Here is a 24,614-nt window from a genome sequence, read left to right on the forward strand (position 1 = left end):
TCTGGGACAGAGCACTTAAGTGTCACCCCCCACTCCCCTCGTTTGGGATGAATGTAGCTAGTTTCACTTCAATTTGAAAAATAAAGGGGCAGGGAGGCGGAGTCGTTTGCTTCTTTCAGCATATAAATTGACCCTTTCCCCTGGAATCCTATTTCACTTGCCTTAGAAAGATGACACCTCAGCACCTTTCCCTACTGCGGCTCGTTTAAAGTGAAGAAAAGAGATCTGTCATCTTGTCACACCTTACTGCATCACTGTTGTCTCTTCTATAGTGCAAAACTGTTCTGCCGCTGGAATAGCTGCTGTTGGGGGGAAAGGGAAATGTGCCAGCTACGACAGAACCTCTTTAGCACCTCATCTGGTGGAAACTTCTGGGAAATTGGCTTAGAGGCTGCAGCTGAAGTACGGAGTGCATCAGGCCAACTTTTCCTGTGGAGCATTAACAAAACACTCTCCTGCTGTATTTATAATGAAATGGCACTGGGAGAAGCCAGCCCACTCTGTTTTTACCAAAGGAGAGTACACAGAGAGCTGTCTTGAAAGGGAAGTACAAAGCCATGGTGTGCTTTTCAGGTGTGAGGGTTTGGGACTTCTCACTGCACAGCAACGTTCTGGGCTTCTGCTATACAGAGCTGCAGTCTGCTGTGAGAAAGATGGAAGGAGATGAGCCAGCCTTTCTAGATACATTTCAACTGATGAGAACAGTGCAAACTTCCTGGTATGTGCAGTTCTACTTTTCAGGGTCATTTTTTAAGGTTAAAGGTTTATAAGGTTAAACCAGGCCAAATGTATCAACAGGTTTTTTTCTCTCTAGAATCAGTAGTGCTGCTTGTGATGTTCAATATCTGTGCCTGACCTGGATGAAGGAAGAACTTCAGCCTTAACATTTTGTGCATAATCATATGAGCAAGTCCACAGCTAATAATTTGCCTGACCATCAATTGCAGAGCTACTGGAAGCTGTATACATTCACTGGTTTATAAATCAATAGCACTATTCAGATATTCATGAGCCAGTGTCCTGCCAGTGGTTTGGCCAAAGCTCCTGCAAGTCAGTGTTTGTGGATGGTGTGTAGGATACTTGGCACAGTGCTGTCAATAAAGAAAAAAGAAAGGCAAGAGAAAGCTGGTACTGTGTTGATATCCAGGACCATAATGAACAACAAGCTTGATACTAGGAGGAAGGTGTTGACAGAGAGTGATTGGCATTGGAAAGGGCTGCCCAAGGAGGTGGTGGAGTCACCATCCCTGGAGGTGTTCAAGAAGAGACTGGATGAGGCACTTAGTGCCATGGTCTGGTTGACTGGATAGGGCTGGACTGGATGATCTTGGTTGGATAGGTTGGACTGGATGATCTTGGAGGACTCTTCCAACCTGGTTGATTCTATTCTATGAACAAAATCAGTGGAGAAGGTTGCTACAAAGCGTGATCAGGTGGCATTGTACAATGAAGCTGAACAAAGAGTTGTCAGTGGGTTTCAGTTCTGTAATCTTTCCTTGCTAAAATATTGATCTCAGCAAGAAATGGAATGAGCAAGAGGTGTGTGTCCATTATTAAACAGAAAGAATGTCAGTGCTTGATAATGGGTGTTGCAGCTTGTCCATGTGACTGGGACACCAAAAGTGGCTCTCTTTGACTCCTGCAAAAAAGACTTCTAGCAAAACTTTCAGCTCAGTTTGAGGTTTGAGACTGTGATACTTGGTGGCAGTTCCAAAGTGCTGTAATAAAAATTGCAGTGATTCCTAAATGTCATGTAACATTTATTGTGCTGACTTATTACTTATCCTCTCTAGTACTGCACTCATAGAATCATAGAATGGTTTAGGTTGGAAGGGACCTCAAGGATCAGCCAATTCCAACCCCCTGCCATAGGCAGGGACACCTCCCACTAGAACAGGTCACTCAAGGCTCTATCCCACCTGGCCTTGAACACCTCCAGGGAGGGAGCAGCCACAACCTCCCTGGGCAACCTGTGCCAGTGTCTCACCACCCTCATTGTCCTTTTCCTAACATCTAGTCTGAATCTCTCCTCTGCCAGTTTAAACCCATTACCCCTTGTCCTGTCATTACCAGACCTTGTCAGTAGCCCCTCTCAGCCTTCCTGTAGCCCCCTTCAGATACTGGAAGGCCACTCCAAGGTCTCCTTGAAGCCTTCTCCTCTCCAGGCTGAAGATCCTCAACTCTCTCAGCCTGTCCTCATAGCAGAGCTGCTGCAGTCCTCTGAGCACCTTTGTGGCCTCCTCTGGACTGGCTCCAGCAGTTGCACGTCCTTGTATTGGGGGCTCCAGAATTGCACCCAGGACTGCAGGTGGGGTCTTGGGAGAGCAGAGCCAAGGGGCAGAATCCCCTCCCTTGCCCTGCTGCCCACACTGCTCTTGCTGCAGCCCAGCACAGGGTTGTGTCTGGGCTGCATTCACACTGCAGGCTCCTGTGGAGCTTTTCATCACCCCACACCCCCAGGGCCTTTTCCTCAGGGCTGCTCTCAGCCATTCCCCACCCAGCCTGGAGTTGTGCTTGGGGTTGCACCGACCCAGGTGCAGGACCTTACACTTGGCCTTGTTGAATGCCATGAGGTTGGCCTGGGCACAGCTCTGCAGCCTGTCCAGGTCCCTCTGGATGGATCCCTGCCCTCTAGCAAGTCGGCTGTGCCACACAGCCTGGTGCCATCTGCAGACTTGCTGAGGCTGCACTGATTGCTCTGTCCATGTCACTGACAAAGATATCACACAGCACTGGTGCCAGCACTGACCCCTGAGGGATGCCACTTGGCTCTGGTCTCCAAGTGGACATTGTGTCCCCTCTCACCACTCTGTGTGCCACCATCCAGCCAATTCCTTATCCAGCAGTGCTCCACCCAGCCAGTCTGTGTTTTTCCAGCCTGTCCACATGACATCCTGGTCACCAGAGTCAAATGCCTTACTCGGGTCCAGACCCATAAAGGACTTCAGTTTTTCTGCTTAGCTCGATATGTGTGCTGCAGTCCTGCTGAAAAGCAGAGGTTAGCTCTGTTGTATGATCTTCCCAGACTAAGCTGCCTAAAAGCAGCAGGGCTTCCTGCAGGCAAGTTCAGGCTTGTGGTTAGATCCGAACTTGCTTTCTTTGCAGCTGACCCATGTGAGGATTACAGGTCACTGCTTTAACACTACTGCAGCTCAAGTTTGAAGAACTATTGTATGTAAGCCATTCAGGGCTCTGTGAAAGATCAGTCAGTCTCTGACTTACACACCTTGATATGTTGTGGGGTTATATGTTTGGGTAAAAATAGAAATGCCTGCAGCAGTCTTCATGTATGTTGGTAATGGAGTAACAGGTGGCAAAACAAGTTTGCCATTTCTCATGCATAATTCATGTGGCATATGCTTTTCCTTTTTTAACACCAAAATTTAGTTACTGTGCTCACCAATAACCTGAAACAAGATGGATATTTCATCCTAATTAACATCTGGCCATGACATAGCAGGTTTGAAAAGCCAAAATCTAATTTGAGTTTGTTTGAGTAAGCTTGGGAGAGAAAGAATTGAACTAGCAGGCTGGACTTCGCTAAAGCTGTAACAAAGCCACATTCCTCTTTAAAATGTAATGTCACCTAATCTTTTTGTGCTGCTTAAAATTGGGGAGGAGGAGCATGACACCATGAACAAACTCAGAGTGACTGGAAATGGTAATGGTCTTGGTGATCTCTTAAGTGGTCACTCTTGTCGAGTCTTACATATGAACAGTTCCCTGCCACTTTAAAGCATGAAATGGATTTTGTAGCACTCTTTAAAAATCACTTGTGTCAAGCTGAAAGAATTTGGCATTAATTTTAGTCTAAGTAAAGTATATTTTAAAAGCAGGTTGGTCCTTGGGTTTGACTGAATGTGGCTTTTTTTATCAACAGTCATAGACTTGCTGAGGTATTAAGAGCTGAGGAGTTCTTTGTGTCTTTTAATGCCTAAATATCACAAGGCATAAAGAAATTGATTTCTGCCTTACATACTGGGAAAGTGCTTCATTATGCTGTCTGACTTCTTTCAATGTTAGGACATGGAAAAGATTAATCCATTGTTTTGATCCTGAACTACAAAATAAAGTGGTATGATAAACAAGAGATGCTAGGCTGCTACAGGAAAAGTGAACTGTGCTCTATCCCTCCACTCTTTGTCTAGGTATGAAATGGGACTGGCAGGGCTTCTAGATTGTGTTCCTCGTGCTGAGAGCAATGTCTGATGTCACAGCAGGGGAAGTGTCCAAGAGCATTGTTGGGCATGGTCCAGCAGACCTCATTCCAAATAATGTACAGCTAAGCTGCTGAAAATCAGTGGTTAGGCTTTTTGGGTTTCACTTTGTAACTGGTCCTGAATGCATTTTCCCAGCCAGTCTCACACCATCATAAGACTGTGACTAGAAGGCAGAGGTCCTTGAGAAGATGAAGGCCATGTGAGCTGTCACCCAGCAGTCCAATTTATCCACTCAACTGTATGCTTCTGACTGGGTCAAGGAAGCTTGCTCAGAGAGAAGATAACCAAGAGAAAGTAGAAGTAGCAGCTGGTTTTGTCTGAACAGTCTGGGCTGCATCAAAAGCAGCATTGCCAGCAGATCCAGAGAGGTGATTCTGCCACTTTGTTCTGCTCTGGTAAGACCTCACCTGGAGTACTGTGTCCAGGTCTGGAGGTCTCAGTACAGGGAGGAAATGGACCTGATGGAGCAGGTCCAGAAGAGGGCCGTGAGAATAATTGGAGGTTGGAGCACCTCTGCTATGAGGACAGGCTGAGGGAGCTGGAATTGTTCAGTCTGGAGAAGAGGAGGCTCCAGAGAGATCTGATAGCCACCTGCCAGTATATGAGAGCAGCTACAAGAAGGATGGAGAGAGACTGTTTACAGAGGCCTGCAATGATGGGACAAGGGCAATGGCATCAAACTAGAGAAGAGCAGATTTAGTTTGGATGCTAGGAACAGGTTCTGCACCATGAGGGCAGTGGAACACTGGAACAGGTTTCCCAGGGAGGTACTTGAGGCTCCTTCCCTGGAGATATTCAGGGTGAGGCTCGACAGGGCTCTAGGCAACCTGATCTAGTTGAGGATGGCCCTGAGGACTGCAGAGGGGCTTGCACTGGATGACCTTTGGAAGTTCCTTCCAGCCCAGACCATTCTATGATTCTATGGAGGCAACATACTTAGGCATCTCCCAGGGTCTTGGGACTGTTGAAAGACTCTCTTTTCTGTATCAGTGAGACTGTAAAATATATTAAAAGGCTTGAAATAGTTAGAAGTAATGGAACTCGTGGGGAAATGGTGATAAAACTGAGCTATGGAGAAACGGCCACTTACTAACTCAGAACATTACATCCATTTCAGAGCGTTACTTGAAAGGTGGTGAGCTGACTTTAGAGGAGAAATGATGCTGTGAAAACAACTCCATGTAAAATGCTTTACATAGTTAAAGGGCAGCTGAAAGCATGAGGCTGTTTGTATGCTAAAGGAATAACTGCTGCAGACTGTTTTGCTTGGAAGCCTACTGTAAACAACTGGCAACACATGCTGTTAAGAGGACTGCACTTTATGTCTTTATCTGGAGATACACTACTTTAGAATCCATTTTTGTGTGTCCAATAATGTGCAGTTTCATTCCTGAGGGTTCATAATGGGTGTCACTCTGGGGTTTTCTTTCCCTAGTTAGTGAACACACAGTTTTCAGCCACTGTGCTGTGAAAGGTTTTTCCATTTTCTTTAAGGCACATTTAATCTGGTTTAAATTAATTCACTTGTTTGCTAGATCACAGAAATATATCTGTTGCTCACAGCCTTAGTGAGAACTCAGCATGTTTAAGATAAAGCTGGATCTGAAAATGCCATTTAGAATGTGAAGCTCTCTTTCCCTCTATTTTTGGTTTAGGTACAGAGTTTATTTGCTGTTCTAGCAAAACATAAGTATCTATTTGGAGGTGTTGCTTCAGAGCATGTATACTGGAATTAAAATACTTAGTGTACCCTGAAATCTCTTCCCCTTTTCTCTGCTGTAGGTCTTATTGTGGTTTGGGGTTGGTTTTTTTTCATTCTCCTTCACCTTCTGCAGTCACCTTCATGAAATGGCATTGAATGGTCATATGTCAGTGCCATTTTACAAAGTGAACTAGAGAGAGATTTACTCTTTGCTTCCTATTTCATGTTCGCTCATGCAGTAAGGAAAGGCAGACTCAACCTAGTCCTGTTGATTAATGTGCACATTAATGTCAGCTCTACAGATTGTGAGGGGGTTTTCAAGCATTCTGGACAAATTGTGTTAGAAGCAAAGTACAGTTAGAGCTTGGGAAGTTTTGCATTACCTTGTCCTTTATGATTTCATTCATTAAATCACGTTAAATTCCATGAAGGTTTTGCTTTCTTTGAAGCATCTGTTGCACAATTAAATCCTTCTGCAATAAATCCTCCCTATGACAGAATGATAAATGTAACATGTTTGAGGCTCAACAGATGTTTTGTTCAATCATTTATTTCTCATACTGTATTCCTTTGAAATTTCCTATTTTCCTGCCTTTCAGGCACTACTGTCTTCAAAGGACTTTGTTTCTAACTTTCCCTTGTCACAAATGCCTTTCTTCTGGGCAAAGCACAGCTTGGAAGGAACAGAACCTTGACAGAAATGGCATCTCATAACACACTTGAACTGCATTGTCCCCATGTGGAGCTCGACTCAGCCTTTCATTCTCTTGTTTTATGTAAATAATTATGTAGTTTCATCTCTAAGAAATGAAGTTACCAGACCTGCTTTGAATCAGAAATAGGTCAGCAGGAGATAAGAGTGACACAATTAAGCACTTTGTCTGTTCCCAGACATTTAAGGAACTGTCTCTGTTAAGAGATTTGACATTTTCCCAGAGTGACCTCCTCTAAATAAAAGATAATGGAAATATATTTCAAGAAAGGTGATGCATTTAATTATTTTATTGCTTCTAATAGAGATACTTAGCATTTTAAAAGGTTCTTTGGTTAGCAGCTGCTAATACTTGTTTCTGTGACGGAGCTCTGTTGATTGAATTTCAGTTGTTATTTCTAACTTGAACTAATTCTCCTGCTCTTCCATAAGTAACAACTGTCAACATTAGCTAAAATGGTAAATAACCACTACAGACACCCAGTGCAAACAGTGAGGTGGAAGTCTACCTGCTGCAGATGTTCTGCATCTTAGCCTTTCATCAGTGTTTCTGTTGGAAAATGCTTTCCATGTTTCCATCTACTGTGGAGACGTGACTGTGAAGGCAGTCATAGAATCACAGACATGACTGTGAAGGCAGTTGTAGAATCAGCCAGGTTGGAAGAGATCTCCAAGATCATCCAGTTCAACCTAGCACCCAGCCCTAGACAATCAACCAGACCATGGCATTAAGTGCCCCATCCAGGCTTTGCTTCAACACCTCCAGGGACAGTGACTCCACCACCTCCCTGGGCAGCCCATTCCAATGCCAATCACTCTCTCTGACAACAACTTCCTCCTAACATCCAGCCTAGACCTGCCCCGGCACAACTTGACACTCTGTCCCCTTCTTCTGTTGCTGCTTGCCTGGCAGAAGAGCCCAACCCCACCTGGCTACAGCCTCCCCTCAGGTAGTTGCAGACAGCGATGAGGTCTGCCCTGAGCCTCCTCTTCTGCAGGCTGCACACCCCCAGCTCCCTCAGCCTCTCCTCACAGGGCTGTGCTCCAGGCCCCTCACCAGCCTTGCTGCCCTTCTCTGGAGACCTTCCAGCACCTCAACATCTCTCTTGAATTGAGGAGCCCAGAACTGGACACAGCACTCAAGGTGTGGCCTGATCAGTGTTGAGTACAGGGGCAGAATAACCTCCCTTGTCCTGCTGCCCACACTGCTCCTGATCCAGGCCAGGATGCCATTGGCTCTCTTGGCCACCTGAGCACTGCTGCCTCATCTTCAGCTACTCTCTATCAGCACCCCCAGCTCCCTCTCTGCCTGGCTGCTCTCAGACACTCTGGCCTCAGCCTGTAGTGCTGCTTGGGGTTGCTGTGGCCAAAGTGTAGAACCCTGCACTTGGCCTTGTTCAGTCTCATCCCATTGGCCTCTGCCCACCCATCCAGCCTGGACAGGTCCCTCTGCAGGGCTCTCCTGCCCTCCAACAGCTCCACAGCTGCTCCTAGCTTGGTGTCATCTGCAAACTTACTGATGCTGGACTCAATCCCCTGGTTCAGATCATCCATAAAGATATTGAGCAGGATCAGGCCCAGCACTGATCCTTAATGGATGTCTTCTTGCTCGTGGGGTGCTGTGCATGGAGAAATAACTGCTGCACATTTGGGATCAGTGAACTGTCTTGGTGTGTCTGCTGGTTAATAAAAGCAACAGCGTGACTGGAATTCTCCTCTGTCTCATTTTCTACATACAACCAACAGCCTTGGTGAAGGCTAAAAATATTCCACAGATCCTGAAGTTTCATCTCAAGAGGTCTTTCCACCTGTGCAGTGAACCTGTTTGGAACTAAAATACCTTTACCATGGAACTTGGCATTACTGTTTATGGTCGTATTTCAGACTACACAGCCTGGTTTCAAGAACTGTGCAGGAGAAATGTTTGTTTAATTCTTAAGTTACTTTTAACGTAGTGGAGATGTTCCCCCTCAAAAAGAATGTTTCTTCTCTTCCCTGTAGTATCAAAATAGCAGAGCAAGTATCTTTAAACACTTACAACTAAGCTTGTGTTCTCTAAAGCAAATGTGGGAATATTTAATGTACTTCTAGTCACAAAGATTTCATGTTTGAGGTGTGGGGGGATGGAAAGCAGAAGAGAGTATCTTTGCAAGACAAGGGTTTTGACATCTGTTAAGCCTCTTGATGTTTATCATCCAGACCACTGGTTTTGGTTTAGTAATTCACTGCATAGCATTATGCCTAGAACTGGTTTAAGTTTACAGTGTGTCTGGGACTTCAGGGGTCTGTTATCTTGCACCCTGGTCATGTTATGTTTGATAGGTTTGGGGTTTGCCAATAAACGGTGACAAGGCTGATATCTGTGTATGATGACCTCTGGTATACCAAACCTGATCACAAGCAGCTTTAATGCATAGCAAAATATCTTAGCTTGTATGAGAAGTACATCTCTTTCTACACCCTTCTCCAAGATTAATAATTACTGAACATTAGAGCCTGGCCTTAGGTTCTGTTGTTAATCCAGAGTATCTCAGTGCCTTTGTTAGGGCTGTTCTACTATTCACTGTTGTAATTAAAATCAACATATTACACTGAAGTTGTTCCATTTCCATTCCACTTGGTCACTGCTACATGTAGGCTGGTGGTTGTCTTGTCTTTTCTGGATGAGCCTGGTACAAAACCTCATCCTCTTACACAAATTTTGCTTTATCAAAGTGTGACTAACTCATTATTTTAAGCTGGCATTAAAATCCCATGGGATGTGTTCACTGGAAAGACATTCTCTAGATAGTCAAAGTGCAAAATCTGACCTATAATTTAACTTGGAATTTAAATCTTAATAAGGCAGAGTGTACTTGTTATGGCTTCTTTTCAGGATGTTGATTCCACCCCTACAAGAGGAAATTAAATGGGTAAACCAGTGCATAGTATCTGTGGATTAGCAGTGGCAGTAGGGAGATGGCAGCATGAAGTGGCTTTTGCCTGGTGCATGACATACAGGGGCTATTTGGTGCAGAGAAAAAGAAAGTGCAACCAGTTCTAGTCACTGATACTGAAAAGTACTGCTTAAAAGTGTTCTAGAACACTCTCAACTAATCCAGCATAAACCATTCAGAAGGAAGCATAGGTTTCAAAGTTCCCTTCATTTCAGGACTTGTTTTGGCAGTATTATGTGCAATAAAGATGGAAAGGAAAAAAAACACCAACCCTGTTTCTAACCAAGCATTCAAAGCCCAAAGCCTTGAAGGCTGCTGTGTGAGACAGAAATAACAAGCTCCCAGCGTCAGGCTTTCCATTCTTGCCACACCAGGTGAATGGGCTGTTTCATGGAGCTTTTGCACTGTGGTGGCAGGGCAGGCCAGGGGAAGGGAGTGTGGGAGAGCCCTGCAAGAGCTGAGTCAATACCCGACCTTGTTGGATGGCTGTCAGTACTTGGAACCCTGGGCTGGCTGCCTCAGTGTTGCCAAGGATTAGCTAAGCGTGCAGCTTCGGCATCAGATTCTCACAAGGTACTTCTTACCAAGAGGCAGAATAAGTTCATTTTTACAAGCAAAAGGTCTAGAAGGGCAATTATTTTGAGGGACATTGCAGCACTCACCCTGAATTTCTGTACCCTCCCAAATCACTTCCTAGTCTGCATATTTCAAACCAAAAGTTGGGATTTGTACTTGTATCTCTTGATTATTTCCCCTCCCCTAGTTTCTTTTTTTCTTTAAGCCGTTTGCAGAACTCTTCTATTTTCAAAAGCCTACCATAGTCTTAAAATGTATCTTTGCAGCTGAGGTTGGTGAAACAGTAGGGACTGAAGTGGCTTCACTTCTGAAGCCTTAACAAAGTGCCTTACCTCTATTACTTCAAGTGCTTCTGTAGCTACATGATACTTATTTTTTCTACTGCATAGAAGCAGCTAATTATTGTGGCACCTTCCACCTCTCCGAGTTGTATTTCTAGAATCATCATTAAAACATAAGCATAGCACTCTGTAGGCTCTACAGAAGGACTCAGGGGGGTGGGGAAAACAACAGCAAAATGAATGCATCCCTTTTGTAAAATTTGAGAGAGGGGAAAATGGCAGGAGGGGACACACAGAGCCATCCCATGCAGTGACACTGGCAGTGCCAGCTGACGAGCACAGCCCTGTGCGTAGCTTGGCTGTCCCACCTCTGCATCACGCCAGCACTATGCAGCTTTACTGCTGCAGGCAGCTGCGTGGCAAAGACTTCAGGATGGGGCAACTGTGAGGTTAGCTGCAGGGCAGATGACTGGAGGAGGCATGCCAGTGAGCCAGCTGTGCAACCAACCCTTCTCTTCCTGCCCTGAAGATGGAATGGCAGCAAAATCTAGCCCTGGTCAAGACTTGCAGCATACTTTGGGAATCTGATGGTGGCTCTGGCACTTACAGGGTTTTGTAAAGGCTCCTGGCTGAGACCTGGTAACTGTCTACAGGTCTAATTTTGGGTGAAGTCAAACTGGGCACTTAAGGACACTTTCCAATACTCTTCCCAGCAGTATGTTGCAATCTCCCCGACTAGCCTGGCAGACACTCTGTGTCCGTGCTAGGGAGGAAAGCGAGCAGGGATGATGTGGCCATCTGTACCCTGAGCAGGGTGGTGTGGCTGCCGCGTACAGGGCAGGGCCACAGCTGGCAGTTTACCTTGGTTTGCACACAGAACCACACCCTGAGGACTGGAGTGTTTCTCCTCCTAAAGCAGAATGAAACAGTCCTGCTTTTAAGTGCTCGCCATTAAGAGTAAGCTGTGTAACTTTGTGCTGCAAGACAGCAGAGCATAAAGGCATATCTAAGGTCTGACAAGAGATGCAGACATCTGCTGCTTCTTGGCTGTTGGTGAATGCCCTCCAGTGGGGCTGTAATCACTGAGAAACAGCCTGGGAAGTGGCAGCACAGCTATCAGAAGTGTTTCTAGCAGGTGTGCTGGGAGTGAATGTGAGAGCTTACTTTGTTCATTCTGAAGGTGCAGCTGGTTAATAAACAGTAGATAGCAGCAATTTGGATAGTAGCAGCTACCTTCAGTTCTTGTGTGTTACTCTTTGACTTGGCAAGAGGCTGTTACTAAATCAACAGGAGTTCTCTGGAGAGAAAGGAGTATTTATTTTGTCTGGCACTCCATGTCCCTCTTGCATATTAATTATTCTCCTATCACTTAGGATCTTCTTGGTTTGTCCGTGGCCAGATCTAGTTATTTGTGATGAGCAACATGAGACATTTCCTATCCCTCTTAAGCACATTCCAGTTAATGATTACTGTTCTTTATTAACTAACTTCAGGACTCTATGAAATATGTTTATCAACAGGCCAAGTTCTCATAGAAATTTCAAGAACACACAAGAAACTTAATGACAGCCTAGAGGAGAGTGTAAGTTAATATTTTCTGATTTCAAAACTTACTTTTTAAATTAGAAAATTCCTTTTGCCAATTTTTAATAACTTTTCATTCATTTGCTTCCAAAGTTCAAAAAATTTCATAAAGAAATTATATCTGAGCTGGAGAAGAAAACAGACCTGGATGTAAAATACATGAATGTGAGTACACTCAGTTCTGGAAGTCACACTTTACTTCTCTCTTGCTGGTCAAATTGTATTGCAGAAATGGTTCCCTAGCAGCTAACTGGTACAAGAGCATGGCAAAAGTGTTCATGCTCGAGTTAAAGAGAACCAATGGCACTTTTAAACTCAAGGCAGGCAGCTGCCCGTCTCGTCTGCTGTGTGCTAGCAGCATCTCACACACTGCCTGTGCTTTTTAGCCACTCACTTGCACGGCTGAGTGCAAGATGAGATATGTTTTAAATGCTTTGGTTGCAGGCAACTTTAAAGAGGTACCAAACTGAACACAGAAGCAAGCTGGATTCTTTAGAGAAGTCGCAGGCTGAGCTGAAGAAAATCCGAAGGAAAAGCCAAGGAGCGCGCAACGTCACCAAGTACGAGCACAAAGAGATGGAGGTCAGTGCCTGCCTCTTGCCTGCTGCTTTTGCTTGCTCTATGAACTGGTCGGCAGATGGTGGTGAGCTATTACAGGTTGTGTTTGAGTCGCTCTTAAATCTTGACTCCTAAAGCTTGCCCCCAGGTGTGTGTATGCAGTGTTACTGGTTAAGGCACTTATATTATCATAGAATCAACCAGGTTGGAAGACACCTCCAAGATCATCCAGGCCAACCTATCCCCCAGCCCTATCCAGTCAACCAGACCATGGCACTAAGTGCCTCAGCCAGGCTTTGCTTGAAGACCTCCAGGGACTTACGCCTCTGGAAGTTGTCTGGCAACAGTTCAACCCCACGGTTTCGGAGGAGGTGCGGGTTTGGTTCCGCTAGGGTGGTTTGTCTTCGGGGCACTCCTGTTGAAACCCAGCTCTGGGCTGCTCTGCTGCACTCATTCAGAGACTCCTGCTTCAGTTGCTAGGTTTCATCCTCTGACTGACTGTTTTTAATCCGTACCTCTGTAACTACACCTTTATGCAGAGGTTTACGGGGCAGGTCAGCTCTGCCGTGAAAATTCATTTAGTAATTTGCAATACATTAATTTCCCAGAGCGGGTAAATGCCAGCTTGTTACTGCCAGTCCTGCGCAAACCAGCATTGCCATCTGCAGGCCAAGGCAGAGAAGGCAAGGCAGTGAGGAGAAAAGAGCAAATCACCTTCTGGCTGTCCTCTGTCTCTCAGAAAATACTTGCCTTTCTTGCTCAGTGCTTTCATTTCATGGTAGCTTATCAGGGCTTTTTCTCCATGTGTCTCTGTTTTAATTTCCTTTTCAAAGAAAGCTTTGTTTGTAATGAGGAACAAAGGGACACAGTCTCAAGTTGTGCCAGGGGAGGTCTAGGCTGGATGTTAGGAGGAAGTCGTTGGCAGAGAGAGTGATTGGCATTGGAATGGGCTGCCCAGGGAGGTGATGGAGTCGCTGTCTCTGGAGGTGTTCGAGAAAAGCCTGGATGAGGCACTTAGTGCCATGGTCTGGTTTAGTGGATAGGGCTGGGGGATAGGTTGGACTGAATGAGCTTGGAGATCTCTTCCAACCTGGTTTATTCGATGATTCTATGATAAATAGCACTAGCTCCTTTTTCTTCACATACACACAAGTAAATTATGGGTTGCCTCTCATGAGAATATGCCTTTGCTTGGTGGGATGAGGGAAGTTGGGTGCTTGCACAAAAAGACTGAGGCTTGGAAGCAGAGTCACTCTATCCCACCACACCTTTCCTGTATGTAACTGTATGTGGTATCAAATCTGATTTATCTTGGGGTTTTGTGTTGTTTTTCTCTCCTTAGTATTTGGAAACTGTGACCTCTCGACAGAATGACATCCAGAGATTTATTGCAGAAGGCTGCAGAGAAGCCCTCCTTGAAGAGAAGAGAAGATTCTGTTTTCTGGTTGACAAGCACTGCAACTTCAGCCAGCACATGCACTTCTACCATGTTCAGGTCAGTGACATGAATTCAACCAAATGAAACCCCTGAAATGGAATCAAATGGGAGATCAGAGTGCTGTAAGCAGCTAAAAAGGCACTTAGGAGCGCTGTAGTGCCAGACAAGTACATAGAAGATGTTTGCAATGCAGTGTGCAGCTGTATGTAAAAGCATGTCTTTGACAAGTGTCTTTTACATTTTGGATGCAGTGTGCAGACTTCCTCAAATCCAAGCTGCCTGGGTGGCAGGAAATCTGTAGTGATGCTACCAAAGTGCCTGAAAAGGTCAGAATGATGATAGACGAGATAAGGACACCTGGTTCCACTCCAGTGTCAGGAACTCCACAGCCGTCACCCATGATAGAGAGAAACACCCTGGTATGTTGGTCTTTGATGGTTAAAGGTCCTTTCTCTTAACTGGGAGTCTTCACTAGCTTCTGTTGTACCTAAGCATGTGCAGTTAAGTCTGTGCTGCTGGGCTACACTGGGAATCAGTATGAAATCAAACTCTTAAGAGCTGAAGCCCTGCTATTGGAGAAGGACAGTAGGCAGAAGCACAAACCCCAGGGCTCACTTTTCAGTGGGGGGCCTAGGACATTTTCTGCAGAGGCCAGCCTCAGGGCTACTTTCATTCCACCCATTTCCTGCATTCTTGTCTCTAAGTGCTAGCAATTACACACTCAGTAGTTCAATATAAACTTAACACCATAGAATGGTCTGGGCTGGAAGAGACCTCCAAAGGTCTAAATTCTCCCTGTGTGTATGTTTTGTCACCACTAGTCGTGGAAGGGCCACAAAAAATGATCTAGGTGTAACTGTGCCATTTGTCGGGGGGGAAAAGGCACAGCATCCCCACCGACAAATGTCTGTCGAGGGACAGAAGCCTCTTAAACACATTCCATCAGGAAGCCCTTGGGACCATGGGGACCGACAGCTCTAACTATGTGTCACTTGGGAACAGGTCAGCATTGCTTTCTGGAATGTAATACTGCAAAGAAGTTGTCACTGTCTCCTCACTATTGTGACACCGTTGTTTTTGTGACTCTAGTTCGGAAGTGACTTCTATCCTCACTATGAAAATGCAACGAAGGTGCCCCCAGCTCCTGCTGGCAGAGCCTACACCAGTCCACTTGTTGATATGTTTAACAATCCCACAACGGCTCCCAAGTCATCTTCTGAAAAGCTTACCAATTCAGCAGGTAAGGGTCACCTTGCTGCCAGCTGGCTCAGTGTGAATGACAGTGTCCAACATCGCAGCAGGACCTCTTGCCTGCTGGGATGGTGTGAATTCCAGGGTGTGGAGAGGAGTACAGAATGGGCTTTATGATGTGTTTAAGGAAGTTATGAAACAGGGGAACTGTCTCCTAAGTCAAGAATCGTTTGCAGTAAAGTACAGGTCAGGCTGGGTAGGTTCTATTTCAATCACACTCTCCCTGATTAGCTCAGCTTAACTCCTTTTAGCACTTCCAGTCCTGCTGCAATACATTCTGTAATTTTGAACAAGATAGAGCTGAGTGATTATTTCACTGCATATAAGTAAACAAACTACTCCTACAGTCTTGCTTTGGTTTGCTTGAAGGACCTGTAGCAGTTAGGGAAGAATGTGCAGATGGGACAAGATGAACACAGCTTTGTGTTTCCTTCCTGAAACATAAAGTCCTGCTCAGATTTGTTTCCAATATATTGAATTTTTTATGTTACCTGTTATGGGGAAGGAAGGGAAAGATCTTGAAGGTCTTTTCCAACCTGGTTAATTCTGTGTGGTTCTGTGAAAGGACTAAGTCTAAATCACAACCTAAGCAATGCAGAACCTTTCAGTGTGATAATAGCAGCTCCAGCATTTCTTCCTTCAAAGTGTGCTTACAATGCACTGTGTTGGTTCAAGAGCAATTCAGAGATATCCTTTCAGCTGTGTTCTGCTAAACACCTGGGGTCTGCAAAGCACCTGCAACTCCCATCGACTCAGCTGCAGTCAAGTGCCAGGCATGTTTGAAAATGCAATCAGGGACCTCATACACAGTTAACTTTGTTTTTAATGGGAAATGTTCCAAGGCTTTTATGGCTGCCAAAGTTTAACATTTTTCAGGCCAGAAAACAAAAGGTGAAGTAGCAGCAAGTAAAAGACTTTACATAATCACATTTTACGTCTGTTGGTTCAGCTTTGTCGTGATGGGTGATGCTTGTATGTAGTTGCCTGTGCCGTCAAGAACTTCACGGTGGTATGAAATGTTGGCAGATAATTGAGAGGTGTGTAAGTGGAAACCAAAGCAGTGCAAAGCCTCAGAACTCGCTTTGCACTTGAGCATTCCTGTTTTAACTCTCACAGAATCATACAATTTCTTAGCCTGGAATAGACCTTCAAGATCATCGAGTCCAACCTCAGCCTACTAATCAGAATTACTTTCATTAGCATGTGGCTAATTTTCCCTTTTTTTGCTTCACTTTTTCCTTTTCTGACAGAGAACTCAGATGATGCCAGTTTATCACGCTCAACTTCTGTTGCCACAGGACTAAATATAATGAAAAGGCAAAAAGTAAAGACAATCTTCCCACATACTGCTGGAAGCAACAAGACGTTGCTTAGCTTTGCACAGGGGGACATCATCACACTGCTTGTAGCTGAAGAAAAGGACGGCTGGCTCTACGGGGAACATGACTCCACCAAAGTGTAAGACAATCAGTGGATTGCCCAGTTTGAACCTGAAGGGAAAATGTGTCTCAGCAGATGTTGTTAGGCCTTGGTAAATTATTTCACCCCCTTTGTTGTTGGTTGTCACTGACTGGGCACTTGAAGTCTTTCTGTGAGGTAAATCACCACACTTACGGGGGTTTTGTTACACTAGTTTGGTACGGTCAGGGGCTGGGTCTTTAGCAGGTAAATCCCACCCATTCCCTCAGACAACTGTTGTCTTTCAAAAGATCTCTCCAATTCTATATAAAGTGAAACTGAAGAAGTTTCCCCTTGCAGAAAAGGATGGTTTCCATCATCGTACACTAGACCGCTGGAAGAAGCAGCAGAAGAAAAAGCATTTGTCCCAGCACCAAGGTACTGTCTGGGTGGGCCTTGCAGGAATGCCACACCTTCTCTGATGTTCATGGCAGTGTTACTTCTCTGCTGCTCTGCTTTGTTATTCAGCCATGTGTACAGCAAGTCTTTCTAACAGTCTGTAGTGCAATGCTTTGATTAAATTACAACATGGTAATGGTTAGACAAAGACCCCAGAACTAGCTTCACCTCACCTTAAAGAGTCCCACCGACTCCAATCCACTGGGGCTGTACATCTCTGCTAGCATCCAGCTCCTGCACTTTCCTGCAGCTAAAGATAAGGGAGAGAGCTCTGTTGTAAGAACTGAACATGTTACCTGCTGGCTTCTGTCTCGCAGCCCTGCACCAATCCGAAGTATCAGTTCTGTAAACCTCGTGGACAAAGCTGATGTTGTCCTGCCACCACCAGACTATCTGGGGTCTGTGCAAACAGATAAGAGGATGGAGTCTCCCAAAGGTACTGTCAAAACACCAACTGACAGAGCAGAAAATGCAGGCCCGGTAAGTAACCCATCCAAATGTTCTGCCCTGCCTCCTTTCCTTGCCCTACTTAGCTGAGCAATTCAGTGAGGCCCTGGAATATTCTCTCTTGCCTACTTGTGTTTCAGTGGCCCTTTCATGCTGCTGTCTTCAGGAGTATCGTGGGGTTTGGGCATTTCAACCCATCTGTAGTGATAAGAGTGTTCAGGGGTGTATCTAAGTACAAAGGAGAGCTACTCTGCATAGCAAACGTCTCAGGAACGGCATCTGTTAAATATGAAAAGGAGTTCTCACAAAGGAGAACAAATCCATCACCCTCAGCCAATTTAGAGCTACAGGGCAGCTTAAACTCTGTCTTCAGGAATGCTTTACACAACCCCATGAAAGCTAGTGTTGGCTTTGTGGATGTAGGTGAGGGATGTGTGTACTAAGTCACAGCTGTATCCAGCAAAACCACAGCAAATACGTTTTTGTGAACAGAGAATGCTGCATGGGTCTACTATTTCTGCTACCAAGCAGCATTCAAACTGCCTCAAAGCAAAAACTAATCAAATTAAGCAATTACTAACAATTACACACTTTGCTGATATGCATCTAATAGTGGGAAATGGTTTTGAGACCTTCTTCAAAAAGCCTCTTGAAGCAGTAATCACATTTTGATAGCTAAAAAACTTCCTGTGGTGTTTAGATGTCTATGAAAACAAGGTTGTCACTCTAAAATGAAGAGCCTGTACCAGTGTAAGATGCAAAGTTCCATTGGTAGGTATCATAGCAAGCTCCTCAGAAGTCAGGAATCCCCTAGGTGGCTGCCAGTAGCTAAAAACTTCATCTTTTACTATTTAAGGGCATGACCAATGGCATCCTGGCCTGGCTCAGGAGCAGTGTGGCCAGGAGGAGGAGGGAGGTTATTCTGCCCCTGTACTCAACACTGGTCAGGCCACACCTTGAGTGCTGTGTCCAGTTCTGGGCTCCTCAATTCAAGAGAGATGTTGAGATAATGGAAGGTGTCCAGAGAAGGGCAGCAAGGCTGGGGAGGGGCCTGGAGCAGAGCCCTGTGAGGAGAGGCTGAGGGAGCTGGGGGTGTGCGGCCTGCAGAAGAGGAGGCTCAGGGCAGAGCTCACTGCTGTCTACAACTACCTGAAGGGAGGCTGTAGCCAGGTGGGGTTGGGCTCTTCTGCCAGGCAAGCAGCAACAGAAGAAGGGGATACAGCCTCAAGTTGTGCCTGGGGCAGTCTAGGCCTCATCCATCCTGGCCTTGAACACCTCTCTGGGCAACCTGTGCCAGTGTCTCACCATCCTCTCTGCAAAGAACCCTTTCCTAACATCCAGTTTAAATCTCCCCTCTGCCAGTTTAAACCCACTTCTCCTCATCCTGTCATTACAAGACCTTGTCAATAGTCCCTACCAGCCCTCCTGCAGGCCCCATTCAGATACTGGAAGGCTACTACAAGGCCTCCTCCAAGCCTTCTCTTCTCCAGGCTGCACAGCCCCAACTCTCTCAGCCTGTCCTCATAGCAGAGCTGCTGCAGCCCTCTCAGCATCTTTGTGGCCTCCTCCGAACTCACTCTAACACTTCCATGTCCTACTTGTGTTGGGGACTCCAGAACTGCACCCAGGACTGCAGGTGGGGTCTGATGAGAGGAGAGCCATGGGGCAGAATCCCCTCCCTTGCCCTGCTGCCCACACTGCTCTTGCTGCAGCCCAGCACACAGTTGGCTTTCCCATCAGTTATTGACACAGTTGTGGTTTTCCTGTTTGGATAAAGCAGCAGCAGGCCAAGCGACTGTGTACAGTGGTTCACTCACCCTGTGGCTTTATGGCTGTTGGGCCCTATAGGATCAAAGTGTCCTTCAGATGTAATTATGTTCACCACAGTAAAAGATGGATCAGGTGTCAGAAGCTGCCAGGCAAGCGGTACAGTGAGTGCTGTGCCCTGAGACAACTGAAAGGTGACTTACTAGAGATAAAAGTGATTGAACTGTCTCAGCTTCACTGGACTGCTGCTGCCTTTAGTATGGGAACTGTCCCCAGTAAGTTCCCAAGGGTATTTTGTTCTGTGGCACTAGTTCAAGGTGGTGGAGTCACTATCCCTGCAGGTGTTCAAGCAAAGCCTGGCTGGGGCACTTAGTGCCATGGTCTGGTTGACTGGATAGGGCTGGGTGCTAGGCTGGGCTGCATGAGCTTGGAGCTCTCTTCCTACCTGGCTGATTGTATGAAAACAGGGAGGAGAACTGCAGTGAGTTGCTGTATTTGCACCAAGTGTTTTCTTCTCAAGCCAATTTTTGCTTCCATTCTTTTGGAAAGTTGTCTTTCCCACTTCCATGCAAGTCACCAACCCCCACACCATAAGGTACATTGCACCAGGCTGTTTGTATTCCCATACAGGATTTACATACACATAAGCCAGTGTCCTTACAGGATCTTTTATGCAGAAGCAGGAACTGATTCACTGAGACATCTTATTTTTGTTTCAGAATACAGAGCAAAAAATAGCCCAGGGGTTCAGGCAGGAAAGATGAGGAATGGTTCTTGCAAGTTATTTTTTCAAGCTGTGTTATGCAGAATAATATGAACTGAAAAATACTTAGGAGCTGATGGAGCCTTGGGGGTTGGTGTTCAGTAAGAAGTAGCATCTAATTCTGGCATTCTCTCATTCCAATTAATTTTAAGGGCTAATCAGGCCTAATTCCTGGGTATAATTCTCTTTATGACTGATGTGAGTCCATCACAAGTCAAGCACAAGCTTAAGAGCCCTGCTGAATTAGGTCCCCAACAAATGGAGATTTCTGCACCTGCCTCATGGTACTATGGCCATGGTAGCTGGCTGCTCCTGCTACCTGGAGAGGAAAGGCTTGCAGGCTCTTGCTCAGCAATGGAGCTTTAAGCCTTGACATGAAAATGGCCACATGGACTGAGACATTACTACTGGTCAAGCTGCTGCACCAAAGGTACCTGCAGATTTCTGCTTCCAGCAAGCCTGGGAAGGGCAATACCGTGCAAGATTTCCACCTTACCCTGAACCACTGCTGCTATTAGCAGCACTGACACAGAGAGCCACGCTGCCACCTTTTGGGTTCCTCAGCTTCACAGAGACGAGTTACATCCCGTCACAGCAGCAGCACTGACAGAGCCACACTGCCACCTTTTGGGTTCCTCAGCCTCACAGGGACGAGTTACATCCCCTCACAGCAGCCAGCAGCACTGACAGAGCCACACTGCCACCTTTTGGGTTCCTCAGCCTCACAGGGACGAGTTACATCCCCTCACAGCAGCAGCACTGACAGAGCCACACTGCCACCTTTTGGGTTCCTCAGCCTCACAGGGACGAGTTACATCCCCTCACAGCAGCCAGCAGCACTGACAGAGCCACACTGCCACCTTTTGGGTTCCTCAGCCTCACAGGGACGAGTTACATCCCCTCACAGCAGCAGCACTGACAGAGCCACACTGCCACCTTTTGGGTTCCTCAGCCTCACAGGGACGAGTTACATCCCCTCACAGCAGCAGCACTGACAGAGCCACACTGCCACCTTTTGGGTTCCTCAGCCTCACAGGGACGAGTTACACCCCATCGCAGCGGCAGAGTGCAAACTGCAGCTGTCCAAACGAGCCCTTTCAGACCATGCACTTAAGATGTGGCAGCTTTCTTACAACGAACCATTGGCAGATCTAGGCAAAATTACTCCCATTCAAACAAAGCAAATTACAGAGGAGGTGCCAACAGCTGTTTGCTTGCCTTTTCTGCCTCACCATCACTACTCACAAAAGCCACAGGAGGTACCTAAACTTGTACTTTGTAAATCAACACCAGCTAAATACATTAGGTTGTATTTAAAAAATAAACCTCTACATAATATTGATCAGGAATCTGCCCTCACTCTGGGGCTTTCTTGCCTAGCTGTGTATTGTGCTGACTACTGCTGCCTCAAGCTTCATGGCTTTACACTGAGGTGGAGAGGTGGAGGCTGTGTTCACTGCCCAGCCTGCTCCAGGCCTAATCTTGGCCTCTTGCAGTGGCAGCAAGGGGCTTAGAAATAATATGGCATAGTACTTGTGCTGCCAGTACTGCTGTCCTTTCTCTTTTGGCTGACAGCTCTTGCACTGATGTTTCTTTTCTAGTTTAACCTACAAAATGCCCAGCTAGTTATCTGGTGATCACTGATCTCACATTTGGGAGTGTAGGGGAACAGATACTACATTAAAAATCACATAGAATCAAGCAGGTTGGAAGAGACCTCCAAGATCAGCCAGTCCAACCTAGCACCCAGACCTATCCAGTCAACCAGACCATGGCACTAAGTGCCTCATCCAGGCTTTGCTTCAACACCCCCAGGGATGGTGACTCCACCACCTCCCTGGGCAGCCCATTCCAATGCCAACCACTCTCTCTGGGAAGAACTTCCTCCTAACATCCAGCCTATACTTCCCCCAGCACAAGTTGAGACTGTGTCCCCTTGTTCTATTGCTGGTTGTCTGGGAGAAGAGCCCAACCCCACCTGGCTACAACCTCCCTTCAGGTAGCTGTAGACAGTAGTGAGGTCACCCCCAAGCCTCCTCTTCTCCAGGCTGCACACCCCCAGCTCCCCCAGCCTCTCCTCACAGGGTTTGTGTTCCAGGCCCCTCACCAGCCTTGTTGCCCTTCTCTGGACACATTCCAGCATCTCTCTTGACTTGACCAGCTAACCAATCATCAACCAGCTAAAGCTAACACCATTTTTTAACCTGCTAATTTTGACATGCTGAGAATTCCCCACAGCTCCCTTTTCCCAGTTCAAGAGCTCTATGCACTCATTAGAATTACACAGCTAAATGCTCCAGCCTGTCTGAAGGTCAGGCTCTCTTTTCTGTAGCAGGATAGCCAGATCACCTCTAGCATGTGTTTGCAAATCTCCTTTTTCCTTTACAGAAGCCTGATATGAATGGCATTGTAAAACCACCTTTTCTAAGGTATGTTTTCTAAAGCTTTTAACACTGATTTGCTTGTGTTGGGTTTTATATTGGCTCATATTATTGCATTGACTGGGGAGGGGGGGAAGGATGTTTTTTCCCAAGTTACTGTGACCCTTCCTAGACACAGGTGAACCATTATGGTTTCAGATAAAGCACACTGCAAATGTCCTGCTCAGAAATCTGTTTCACCAGTAGTTGGACAGGCAGCAGGACTTAAACTGTCCTGAAGTGTTAGCAACACTTCAAGGCAGTTCTTCTCACTGCCAAGTGAGCCTCTGTCTGTAAGCTTGTCTTCAAAACTCAAGTTAAACTGAGCTGCACAGAATCCTTTAGTCTAAAACTATAACGTAGCCTTCGGACAAGCTGGGCGAAGATATTACATGGCTTAAATCTGAGGTTGTGCTGCAGCAAACCTTGCAGTAACTTTGTGCATTTCCTTTCAGTGGAGAAAATCCTTTTGCAACTGTGAAGCTGAGACCAACAGTAACAAACGACAGATCGGCACCCATTATTCGATGAACTGCAGGTCCACACAGACACTTCCTCCTCAGCCCCCAGCTTCAGCAACAATTCCTGCCTGAAGTCACTCTGAGCATTTATTTAACTGTAATTACTGTACCATAGAATCATACTGGAATGGAGTTTTTGGGTTTTTTAAACCTGTACTTTCTAATGTGGTAACTGCTTTGAGCTAACAGTTGAGCACTTGGGCTTGATTTTACAGGATGCCTTTTTCTGTAGTAGGAATTACTAGAGATAGTTTGCACACTCTAGTAAACCCATGTAACTAATAGCTCATCAATATGAATCTTTGGCATTCCTTGTTTGGAAGCTGCAGTGGTAAGCTCTGTAAGCCTGCATATGCCCTGCACCAAGTAAGAAACAGAACAATGCCTTATTCCAGGACAGAGAATTGCCTGTATAAAGTGGTGATACATTATTTTGTTTAAGAGAGACACTCTAGGTTATAAATAAATATTTATCCTTCAAGAATAGACAATTTGTAAGGCTTTGCTTAACCTTCAGATACAAACTTACAAGCATAAACGTAAACCTATCTTAAGTCTAATGTACTGTCAACACATGCTGCAAGAACTTTTCCTTTACAACATGTTGTCAAAATCTAGTCTGATAAAAAGTCCTAATAAAACAGTGCCATGATTTTTTTCTCTCAACTCTAATACAAAAAGCTGCCTTTGAAGTTACTCTCTTACTGCAGCCTTCCACAAAAAGGCCTAGCATCAGCAAATATTGGTATGGTCTAGTAGCAGTTAGGTGAAATGCAGCTTTAAAAGTCAGGCACAAGTGGAGTTGTGCAGTCTGCTACCTCAGGCCCAGATATTCTAAATCCAGTGGAGCATTTTCTTTTCCTACAGCAACAATTATCTCAGAAATTAGCCTGTAACACTAGAAACTGACTTTACACTCTTTATCAGCATTACAGTGCTAAAGCAGCCAGAGTTATGGGAATATTTACCACCTGCTGTATGAACTCTGCATAGTGGCTGCTGTCAGCCCTTAATCCTTGCTCTAAATCATTCTGCTTTACAAATTCCTACAGCATCCCAGGGATATTTATTCCCTTGTGCCTGCTTGTACTACTCTAACCAGTGAATTCAAGTCATGTGAAATACCTTTCAGTTACTTAAGATCAAAAAATAGTATATGAGCATGTGATGGGTACAGAGGTAGAGTCCACTCATCCGCCCTCCAGTTCAAGTTCGAGGCAGAGGACACTCTATGCGCTATGTCAACTTGCACAAATGTCCACTCTGCCATTCTCAAACACCACCTTCTCAGAAGTGTGCCTTACACCTTTTCCTAAAGCATACTAGCAGCAAGTCAACCTGGGCTGTATTTTCACTCAAGCAGCTCACCCCTGCAAGTGCCACAGCCTCTTGCTAGAGACAAGTGCTCTGCCAGTCAGAACTCGCTGACATGTTGCCTAGTGTGAGGAAGCTTCTGCTATAGCATAGGCCACTGCAGCCCTCAGAGATCATCTGACCTCCAGGAGTTAAAAACCAAGATCTTACTGCTGGTTGTCACTAGTGCCTTCAGCAGAACAAAGAGGGTCCCTTAGCACAGCAGTA

At 45.7% G+C, this 24,614-nt stretch overlaps 1 protein-coding gene and 1 long non-coding RNA gene across 2 annotated transcripts in view; both read left to right on the forward strand.

The window, feature by feature from the left end:
* BAIAP2L1 (BAR/IMD domain containing adaptor protein 2 like 1) overlaps nt 1-23,685 on the forward strand; it is a 44,174-nt gene extending 20,489 nt beyond the window's left edge. Inside the window, exons 4-14 of the mRNA XM_064153746.1 lie at nt 11,948-12,009; nt 12,105-12,176; nt 12,456-12,593; nt 13,912-14,064; nt 14,259-14,426; nt 15,097-15,247; nt 16,509-16,716; nt 17,017-17,094; nt 17,433-17,595; nt 22,481-22,521; nt 22,968-23,685. Coding sequence (XP_064009816.1) covers nt 11,948-12,009; nt 12,105-12,176; nt 12,456-12,593; nt 13,912-14,064; nt 14,259-14,426; nt 15,097-15,247; nt 16,509-16,716; nt 17,017-17,094; nt 17,433-17,595; nt 22,481-22,521; nt 22,968-23,043 — 1,310 coding nt within the window. The 3' untranslated portion in view covers nt 23,044-23,685. The remainder of the gene's footprint in view (nt 1-11,947; nt 12,010-12,104; nt 12,177-12,455; nt 12,594-13,911; nt 14,065-14,258; nt 14,427-15,096; nt 15,248-16,508; nt 16,717-17,016; nt 17,095-17,432; nt 17,596-22,480; nt 22,522-22,967) is intronic.
* On the forward strand, nt 284-1,152 carry LOC135180900 (uncharacterized). The gene is made up of 2 exons (XR_010304595.1): nt 284-718; nt 815-1,152. It is a non-coding gene; the product is annotated as an uncharacterized LOC135180900 (long non-coding RNA).
* Nucleotides 23,686-24,614: the final 929 nt, after the last annotated feature.

Source organism: Pogoniulus pusillus, chromosome 13 (genome assembly GCF_015220805.1).
Source record: "Pogoniulus pusillus isolate bPogPus1 chromosome 13, bPogPus1.pri, whole genome shotgun sequence".
Lineage (NCBI taxonomy): Eukaryota > Metazoa > Chordata > Aves > Piciformes > Lybiidae > Pogoniulus > Pogoniulus pusillus.